The 10866-nt window shown below is 39.2% G+C and overlaps 1 protein-coding gene across 1 annotated transcript; it reads left to right on the forward strand.

The window, feature by feature from the left end:
* Positions 1-472: 472 nt before the first annotated feature.
* On the forward strand, positions 473-10593 carry LOC141778536 (uncharacterized). Its single transcript, XM_074652868.1, has 12 exons — positions 473-1078; positions 2123-2262; positions 3639-3814; positions 4124-4284; positions 5093-5233; positions 5559-5680; positions 6306-6474; positions 7086-7231; positions 8335-8459; positions 9027-9153; positions 10016-10149; positions 10361-10593. The coding sequence occupies exons 1-12, from the start codon at positions 633-635 to the stop codon at positions 10484-10486; spliced, it is 2013 nt and encodes a 670-aa protein (XP_074508969.1). The 5' UTR covers positions 473-632; the 3' UTR covers positions 10487-10593.
* The last annotated feature ends 273 nt before the right edge of the window (positions 10594-10866 follow it).

Consider the following 10866-nt stretch of genomic DNA (forward strand, 5'->3'; position numbering starts at 1 on the left):
GGATTTGCTTAATTTCTATTATCTTTTTTATGTTTGGCCCTGCTTTTCGTTTATGTTTTCGCTATGCTTATATATATATATATATATATATATATATATATATATACTGTATGTGTGTGTGAGTGATTCTAATCTGTCCTTGTTAGTCTGTATACTGACAATTTGAAATAATAAATATATATATATATTGATTTTTTTATATCAATATATATATATTTGTTTTTTTCAATTTTATTTATTTTATGTTGGATTTTGTTTAATTTCTATTATCTTTTTTTAAAATTTTTGGCACTGCTTTTCGTTTATGTTTACGCTATGCTTACATACTGAGAATTTGAAATAAAAAAATAAAAAAAATCATAATATAGATATATATATATATTATTTTTTTATTTTTTATTTTTCAAGCCAACCTCTCGTTTTCGCTTTTTAAGTCTTCGTGTCCCTCCGCGGCCTCCGTAGTCAGCAGCACGACCCGCCTCCAACTCAAAACTGAGGATGAATTTAGGAAGTCCATCAGAAGATCAGAGAGACTTTAACAGCAGTCTGACCTCTTAAATCCAGATAAACTCTGTAAAGGAGATGCTGGTCTGTCTGTGGTGAGTTCACGGACCCTCACCGGGAACATTAACATGGTTGTGTTGCATTCAAAGACCTCCATCATGTTGTGGCTCCTTACTGCTGCTGTTGTGACAGCTCATGTGAAACCGAAACTACTGGATGACAGAGCGGCTTGTGAGAACCGAGACACCGCGGTCAGCCTGAGGTCCAGTAAAGCCTCCTCCTCCTCACCGGACGGACCGGAGCCTGGAGACCAAGCGGCCGCCTTCAGCGTCCCGACTCTGGACGGAGAGTTCAGCTACCAGCCCGGAGCTCCGCCAGGAGGACCGCTCATCATACACGCCTTCTCCAACAAGTCCGGCTTCCTGGAGTGTCTGTGGAGCTCCGAGGAGAGCCTCATCAGCCTGGTGGAGGAGCTGCCCAACAGCACCCAGGTGCTCTTCCTGTCCATGGACGAGTCTGCGGTCAGTGATGCTCTGTGGATGAGAGAGCAGCTGCAGAGGGTCGCCATGACCAGGTGAGCTCCAGAGAAGAGGAGACACTCACTGCTGCAAGGCTGCAAAGTGATGCACAACATACAGTCCAACTAGTCAACTAAACATGTTTATCAACATGTGGCATATCCAGTGGTGGAAAGTAACTAAGTACATTTACTAAACTGAAGTGCTCCATTATAAGTATTTACATTATCTACCACTTTATATATAATAATAATAATTATATATAATAAATACATAAGTAAATAAGTAAATAAATATCAAGAGACAAAAATAAATAGGCTCTCTAATAATAATAATTATATATATAAAAATACATAAGTAAATAAATATCAAGAGACAAAAAAAATTAATAGGCTCTCTTCAGTAATTCAAATAATTAGGTAGACAGTACCAATACATTTAGAAACTGAAATATACATACTGTATGACAGGTAGAGCATATTTAATTTTAAATAAATAAATAAATTTATTTAATATTTCATATAGTCCCACTTTTCACTATAGCAAATGATTTTTTTCATTTCATGTTGTGTTGTGCTACATTTTGGTGGTTTGCAGCAATTATTTTTAGCAAAAGAAATTATAATAATTATTATTAGTTATGAAATGGGGGAGATGGAAATAGACGGACACAAAATGGTATTCGGGACAGCCCTAATATAATCCAAACAATATAAAATTGTCAATATTTTTCTATACTGTTCTATCGCGATACAGGTTAGGCCTATATGTATTGTTTTTTTCTCTATAATTTCACTTTAAACTGAGACTGTATGTTAATTTTGCTCCCAAGTTCTTGAGAAAATACTGTTCATTTATCAAATATTTAATTCACACAGGAGTATACACAACTAGGCTTTACCATGTCATTATTTCAGATAGACTATTTATTTATTGAATTACAAGAAAACATGCTATGTTTTGATATGTATCGTTATCGAGATATGAAATGACCTACAGTATGTTGTGATAGAAGGTTTTGGCCATATCGCCCAGCTCTACCCAAAAACATTGGTAACCACTTAGACGAACCACATTTAACCTCCTTCATGTTTCTGCAGGAACAAGGAGGTTCTGTCACGGCTGCACTTCTCTCCGGTGCCGGTCTTCGCTCTGGGTAACTGGATACCCAACGTGCTTTACTACTGGCGCTGCTGGGGACGCGGCTGTGTCTACTCCCAGGCCGTTTTCAAATCCGAGGGTAAGAGTGGCCCTAATGGCACTCTGTGACTGATTGTTGGGAGTAGGACTGTCTTTTATTAGTAGATAGTAGTAATACTACTATTACTATATCACCAAAAAATACTGTGTAATGGTAGAATGAATAATATATTTAAGCTGCATTAGACACATTTTTTTACGAGGACATCAGTGTTATCATCTTAGCATCCCAACCAACTGGAGTGGACACATTTGTCTTTTTCCCAGCTAGGTATAGTCTTTTCTCCGCACACAATAAGTGACGAAAATTAAAGGTCCATTTTTGCTGGTGTCTTAAAGGGACTGTTTTTAACTTCTTACACGTATAAATCAATCCGGGAGTCCCATGCCCCAACACAAACTACACGGAAGCACCAAAACCGCGAAGTTATATCTAGTGAAGCCCGTCTTGCAAAACAGTGTTGGCCGCGGTCGGAGGACGCGGGGGAGACCGTAGTCTTGGTCTCCAGGGCTGGAGTCTCTGCTGTGCTCTGCTCCTCTACCTTCCTGCTTGCCTTCACTCACACCGCGCTCGTTCTCGCTCTTTCGCTCCGCGCTCACGTGCATGCGCGCTCACTCCACACTGCAGAAGAGTTAGTTTAGCTCTGAGAATATCTAGTGAATGTAAAGTGGACGTTTGTGCAGAAATAACTGCTGCAACTCCTCCAGACCAACAGAGGTTTCCCGTGTCTTGTGAAGTGACGGGGCTCCGCAGCGAGAAACGTTATCGTCTCCGACCAAAACTCCGGTGTCTCCCTTGTTCCCTCCGGCCGCGGTCGGGAGGCTGAGGTAGGAAAAGCCAACACTAGGATCAGCAGTGATTCATGGAGAGACCTTCATCTGGTCAGCTAACATTACTGCCAAGCAGCTGAAATATAGAGTGATTGACTCACTGTTTTGAGCGATGCTCGTTCGTGTCTATGTAGAGCGAGCACAAGCGCAAGCAACAGGACGCTGACTTTCGTTGACCTAACGGCCACAGGTGTCGCTGTTAACAAGCATTTCTGATTCTTACAAATAGTCTCTTTAAGTTCCTTTTCATTTGTCATGTATTTAATTCACAGAGGAGTCTACAAAAATAGGCTTTTACCATGTGGTTATTTCATATAGAATATTTATTTATTTATTTATTGAATCACCAGAAAACATGCTATATCGTGATGTATATCGTAATCAAGATATGAAATTACCTATATCGGGTAGAAGACTTTGGCCAAATCGCAACACCTTGTTTTATGTGGAAACACGTCACACCACAAAAGACAATATCAATCTCTTCATAAGATTTTTAAGAGCTGAATATAAACAGTCTCCTGAACAGCAGCGAGCGCTCCGTTGTATCATTTTGAATTTATTGCTTTTTTTCTGTCCTCACAGGGTGGAAAATGCCTATAATCGTCAAGAGACTGGATGCCAGGTATGATTGGCTTATGACGCGCTCGAATCCGAGGTCGTATCAGCTGATGGATGCAGGTGATGGGTGTGAACCTTCCCCCTCCGTGACGGGTGCTGTGGCCTGGGTGTCCGAGGGCAACTGCTCTTTCTTCACTAAGGTCTGTTGATGTTAATGGTGATGAAGGGTCTTAGTCGACTAAGATTTCTTTATTCAATTAGTCATTTAAAAAAAAAAAAGCAATTTTAGGATCTGCTTTTCTCACTGTTTTCTGACATTTCATAGACTAAACTAGGAATCAGTTTAATTGAAAGAATAATCAACAGATTAAGTGATAATGAAAATATATTTTTTTTGTAATCGTACTGTTTTTTCGTCTTTGTAGTCGGCCATTGTTCCCACCAGACTTTGCTCTTAAACACACAGGAAGTGTTGACTTTCATCTGATATGATCTCATCAACCCTCCAGGTGCAGAGCATGGCCAAATCCAACGCCTCCGCTGTCCTCGTCTACGCTCTCCCTGGTAACCCGCTCCAGGACATGAACTGTGTCGGGGATGAGTGTAACACGACGCTGGGCATCCCCGCTGCCATGGTGCATCTGGAGGTCTCGGTCGCTCAGGCACTCGAGTAAGACAGACTGACCTCAAGGATTAAAAACCTCCTCACTTTGATGAGTAACATCCTCGTACACAGATTAACTGAATACTTTAAAGGACAAAGAAGTGATTCTCTTAAGTCTGTTTGCTTTCTCTCTTTAAATGTTTCCAAAATATCACATAAGCTCTTCAGGGGGGAGATATTATCCCCTGATATTCATCATTCATGTCTCTAAAGCAGTGATTCCCTGGGTCTGGGTCGCAGGAGATTTTATTAGGGTTGCCAAATAAATTTAGTAGAATTTATTCCAAAGTCTTTTAATTAAGATTTAGATCTGACGGAGCCTAAATGTTCATATTGTCCTGATAATTGTAGCCTATTTATAACATTGAATCTAATATGAAAGAATAACGTGCATTCTGTTTGTTTTACTAATGAGAGGGAAGAAAACGAGGGCCTCTTAACTCCACCTAAATATATTTATTTGGTCTCATTTATAAAGTATTTAACATGTGTATATGTTTTCAATAACAAGCATGAAACAAAGTTGTGATTTATCGAACGTGTCTCTCTTCCAAATGACTGGTTTGCCTGTTCAAGCTAACGTAAGGTGATGTGGAAATGGCAGTAAAAAATAGTCAGGAACGTTCATTTAGGCGCAAATTCGCTCTTCTCTCGATTTATAGATCAGGACTATGTGATGGTTTGTCATTTTTAAAAAGTGGGTCCCCAGAAATTATTGGTAAATGTAAGCTCATTGAAAGCACTGTAAAGTAAATCTTGTACCATCCTGTATCCTTCATCATTGTGGTCTGTTGCTTCTGAATTTGTATTGCAGGTCTGGACAGGTGGTGTACGTGTCCTTCCAGAACACCCCGTCCCCAAACTTCTTCATCAGTATTGACCATCAGGGGGCGCTGGCTGAGATGGGCTGGTTCATTTACCCCTCGTTCAGCTTCATCAACTGGCAGGCACAGTGGTAAGGACACAAGGCTTATAGGGGAACCAATCTAAATGCCAATGGAGTATTTGTTCTATAGCCATCACATTGTTGTGCAATCAACATTTACGTCATAATGAAAAGTTAAAGCAAAAAACTTGACTATTGTCACTTTAATTTGAATTTTTATCCAGTTTTTTATCCCACAATTTGAAATGTAGACACACTGAATCTGACAAAAATTCTACAAAAAAACATTTTCCCACCATACCGACCTCTCCACGGAGGCATTGTAACAGTTTTCATGTGTGAAAAGTAAGTTTTTCTTTTTGCATTTATCTCTGACTTTGTTCTCTGTCTCCAGGTTTGATTTCTATGCAGCTCTGCAGATCAAACTTCAAAGTCCTGCAAAGATTGTTCCTGTTTTTGACAAAGTCCAAATGCAGGGGGATCAAGGAGCGGTGGCCACAGTCGACCTGCCGTTAGGTAACTTCATCAACACTATGATGTGAGAGATGAGCGGGTTTAAATGGCAGTATTTTGAGCTTAGTGGCCATTTCATACCAAAGATAACAATTGGTCTCCAAATTGAAAAGTCCTGAAACTGGATTTAGACCGTCATGTGACACTAAAACTCTCCTCTGAAACCAATGCATTCCTTAGGTTCTATATTTTCATACGAAACCAATATCTTCACTCTAGGTCTAAAACCTAAGCCTGCTACAGCCTCTGAAAGACGGCGCCGCGCCCTCAAGGAGTGGAAGAGGTTAAGACAAAGTGTTCAGTTATGTTCAATAGTAGGGAAACTATAAATGTGCTAAGAAAGTTTATTGCAGATTTTACAAACGCTTTCTGTGTAATTGAGGTACGAGAGGACTAACAACCAGATTTAGACCTAACCTTGGTGATATAATTATATAATTTATGGGACACTTCTATCCAAAGCATCCATTAGAGACGAAACTACTAACCCTGTTCTGAAAAACAATATTTCAGGACAGTGAATTTAGCATTAGAGCCTCAGTGTGAACTCTTACTGCAGCATGAGGGGGACACAAATGAAGTTAAGTGTTTAAATTATACTAACATTTGTCCATGATTCTCTCCGCAGCCCTGTGGGACTTTGACATGCTGGAGCTCGATGCGTCCCTGTCGTGTCCCGGCAAGAGAGACTCGTCCTGCGCTCAGTGGGATCACACGGTGCAGCTGTTTGTCTGCTGTGATCCTCTCAGCCAGTACTGTAACACAGAGCTGGGCCGATGGATCACTGCCTTCCGCAGGTAATACGTTGATGTAAAACACTCTGATACCAAATACAAAAGATTATCATAATAATTACTATTCATATCAGTAATCCACAGCTTTTGTGGAATAAATAGGCTACACCTACTGTATATGTGCTGTCTGTGGGTCATTTAAAATTCAGAAAAAAAATCGTAATCTATCTAAATTTAATGCTTTAAAAAGTATAAAAATGAAAATCTTAGATGCATAATGAATCTGTTTTGCTACTTTCCATTGATAAAATCCTAAGCACAACAGTATATTATCTAGGGCTGTCAATGGATTAAAATATTTAATCGTATGATTGTCCATAGTTAATCGCGATTAATTGCAAATTAATCACACATTTTTTAATCTGTTAAAAATGTATTTATGAACTGGAGTCTGCCATGTACCAAGGCTTTCAAAAACCAATAACAATTAAAGTAAAAAAAACAAACAAAAAAACTAACACAACTGGAGTGCATTGCACATCAAAATATTCGTATTAACATGTTATGATGAATATTGATTCCGTATCACCTGGCCCTTATTCCAGGAAAAATAAAAAAATAACTTCATGTTATTTTGTGTGATATAACTGTAACTGTGTGTGTTATTTTGGCAGAGGTACTGGGCGCTGGCTGACAGACGTGTCCCCTCTGATTCCCCTGCTGGACAGCAACAAATGCACCCTCACCATGAAGACGGTCCCGTGGGCGATGCCGTGGGTCGTCTCCCTCAACCTCAGATTCAGTGGCAGCAGTCGGACAGGTACGAACTATCATAATGTTTGCTTTTATATCAAAGCATAAAGAAATATAAGAAAAACTGAAATAAACGAGTATGTAACATGTAAATTATGTACATAATGCTACAATAAAGAACACAATATATGTAGAGAAATATAAATACATAATATAAATAAGAAATGATGTACAAAAATGTGCCTCAAACACATAACCACAGTGTAACTAAGTAAATAAATAATATATATATTTTCAGTAAAGTTTCATTTACAGAAAATACACTATATAACAATATGCAGTATATATATAAATATTTCAATATAAAATTACATATAAAATGATTAAAAGTGTCCATATAACCCACTTTCACCCTCACCTCTAACCATTGCATTGGTTGATGTTCACAAAGTTCATGGTTTGATTTGACAACAGTAGTGTCACAAAAATCCCAATACAGCCATAATGAAAGCGTGCCTCTCAATTATATTTTTAAATTAGTATAAAGTCAGTTGCATGAACAAAACTAAGTATAATATCATCTCATCAACCACAGCACCGCAGTGTTTAACACTGTCTATCATTCACCCTTTTTGCAGAAGCGCTCAGATAAGCAGCATTTTTAACAGCTACAACACGGATGATCACAGTGTTGTTTGTAGCACCCTTTTTTGTCAAAGCTAACACCAGCTGTGGGTTTTTTAACACCAAATTCACAACAATGTCATGCTCAGATCTGATCTCTCCCACTGTGAGAACAGAGAGCATTTACTGTCCATTTTCTCTCACCGGAGCAGATATCTCTCTGCAGGAAGGAGCAGTCTCTCTGTAAATAGTTACTGGAAGATATCTGGGCAAAATGACACTCACATCAAAAATAATGCTTTTAGTTCCTGGAAATACTTTGACTCAGCTTCCTTAAAAAAAAAAATAAGAAAAATACAGTCTGTATGATTATGACGCAGAAGACGGTTGGGAATAAACAGGAGCCTGTCGGGCAGGATTAGAGACAGGATACCATTTTCTTTTTTACATTTTTTGTTATGAACTGTAACTATATGCACATTTTTGCCAAATAGTGATGTGTATATTAGTGTATTAATAATAATCCAATAACATGATGTGTTTCAGATTATAGTGTGGAGAAGCTCCGTCCCTACAGAGTGATGCCACTGTACAGCGGGGGAACCTTCGACAAAAACTACAACAAGAGATACCGGCCAACCAAAGTCTCCGTCCCGCCGTCGATCAAAAAGGTAACCGATCTGACGCCGACCACTAATCATTTAAAGGTCCCATATCGTGCTCATTTTCAGGTTCATAATTGTATTTTGTGTTTCTACTAGAACATGTTTACATGCTGTAATGTTAAAAAAAACTTTATTTTCCTCGTACTGTCTACCTGAATATACCTGTATTTACCCTCTGTCTGAAACGCTCCATTTTAGTGCATTTCAACGGAATTGCGTTGCTAGGCTACAACTTGGGTCCATGTTTACTTCCTGTCAGCTGATGTTATTTACATACACTGCAACAGGAAATAAACTGGGACACATTTAGAATATTTACGTATAAAACAGCGTAATGATGTAAATATTGTATATTTGTGACATCACAAATGGACAGAAATCCAAACGGCTTGTTTCAAACTCTCAATTTCTGAATACGGGCTGTGTGTATTTCTCCGTATATTGAGCGTTTAACAGTATTTATAAAGCACTTAAACCTGCTTTATAATATAAAAGACATGGAAATCTCACTTTTTACAATATGGGACCTTTAAAGAGCGTCCTGTTTCTCAGCTGCCGTGTGTCTGTTCTCAGGTGGAGCTGTACGCTGTCATCACGGCCCACGGATACGATGACAACAAGTGTGGAGAATTTTGCGTCACCTCCCACCACTTCTTGATCAACGGCGTTTTTAACAACACACTCACGTTCGATTCTGCAGGTGAGAAATGCGTGAAGGAACATTTACCGGAGGTAGTTGACAAAACGATTCCTACTTCAAGGTCCATTTCTAGTAGCTGTTGTGGAGCTTCTGATCACATCCCACCAGCTCACTTTAGATGTTTAAATTTCCTGTTTTCTGAGCCTTTTAAGGACTTCTCATCATCAGAGAAATAGAAATTAAACATTTATATAATTGAAAGTTCCAGAAATGGACCTTGAGGTGAGATAGTTTTGTCCAAGATCAAGAATGAACTTTGAAACTCAACATTTAGAATTTTTTTTTAAATCTTGTCAGTAAGAAAGGCATCCCAAAGTTCACCGCCTTCACATAAATTAATAGTTGCCGGGCAGTACATGTTTAGTTTTTGCCTATTTAAAGGGATAGTTCAGGTGATTTGAAGCAGGCTTGTATGAGATACTTATCCATAGTCAGTGTATTACTTACTGGAAAATCAGGCGGGAGTACTGGGACAGAAGCAAAGCAGTGTACTACTGTGGACGGGGCTACCAGCAAAACGTATTTTAGACACCTAAAAGAGAGGCTCGCCTAATTAAATAAATATTCATTTAAATGTGCGCTATATTTAGAATATTTTCAGCGCTTTATCTTGCCATCAGAAAGCCCTTTCCAACAGGGAATTAAACTGAAAGTGAAACGTATCTATGCTGTCTTCAAAGCCAGCAGACAAAAACAGTATAGTACATTTTTGCTTGACGGTTAAGTTCTTGTTGATTAATGTCCTGTTGATCAGCTAATTCATAAATTGGATTAGCCATCGAGCCGCTGATTGAAGGGTAATTTCTTGCACCGATTGTCGTATTTTCACATCTTTTTTGGGGTCATGGTGGGGAACCATCAGGAACACCTCTGGGCTGCACTCTGCGGGTGAAAGAGGGCGCAGTACCAAACGAACACGGCACGTGGCTGTACGGGCGAGGAGGCTGGTGTGATGGACTGCAGGTCGATCCCTGGAGGACCGATATCACCAAACAGGTACGGCCCTACGACCCCAAACATTATCATTTGATCCTAATTATATTATCGATCTCAAACAATTTCATTTTGTCTACAATTAGATCACAACCATCTGAGTGACGTGTGTTTATGGTTACAATGTTATAATCGTTTGCCCGATAAAGATATCTGTGAGATCGAGATGCTTCTTTGATTGTGTGGATTTCTTTCTGTTTCTGTTCTCTTTCAGCTGAACATGAGCGTGTTTCAATCCAACACCGTCATCTACTACGGCTTGTTCGAAGGGAAGGATCCGAATCCATCTAAGGACCCTGGATACATCATCATGTCTTCTTTTCTTGTCTTTTACAAATGATGCCGTCCTGTAAAACCGTACATTTTGAATGGTGATTTAAATTAATGATTGTGTTTCTGTGAATGTACAATCAAAGTCAAAGATTAAATTTCTATTTTTCCTACTGCTTTCACTGACTGTTTCCATCACTCTTGCTCCTGTTTCATTAACTTGCGCAGACAGGAGGTAGCCAGGCTCGCCCAGCATGACCATCCATTTGCATTTTTCTCAAGATGTTAACCCTAAAGTCAACAAGAAGAAGCCTTGCTGCTAAAGAGGCACTCCATTGGCTTTTTACGCCTCAAACTGAAGATGCACCGTTCCGCGAGCAGCAGCATCTCTTCGCTAATTACATGTAATCATGTCCAACTTGAAACTTTGACGTGAACAAAGTGTTTCTC

The sequence above is a fragment of the Sebastes fasciatus genome, chromosome 12 (assembly GCF_043250625.1).
Source record: "Sebastes fasciatus isolate fSebFas1 chromosome 12, fSebFas1.pri, whole genome shotgun sequence".
Classification (NCBI taxonomy): Eukaryota; Metazoa; Chordata; class Actinopteri; order Perciformes; family Sebastidae; genus Sebastes; species Sebastes fasciatus.

Excerpts from the sequence above, each read along its gene's own strand:
- LOC141778536 (XM_074652868.1), top strand. The coding sequence starts at position 633 with ATGGTTGTGTTGCATTCAAAGACCTCCATCATGTTGTGGCTCCTTACT. Across the intron at positions 5,234-5,558 it reads ATCAACTGGCAGGCACAGTG|GTTTGATTTCTATGCAGCTC; the intron begins GTAAGGACACAA and ends CTCTGTCTCCAG. Across the intron at positions 10,150-10,360 it reads GGACCGATATCACCAAACAG|CTGAACATGAGCGTGTTTCA; the intron begins GTACGGCCCTAC and ends GTTCTCTTTCAG.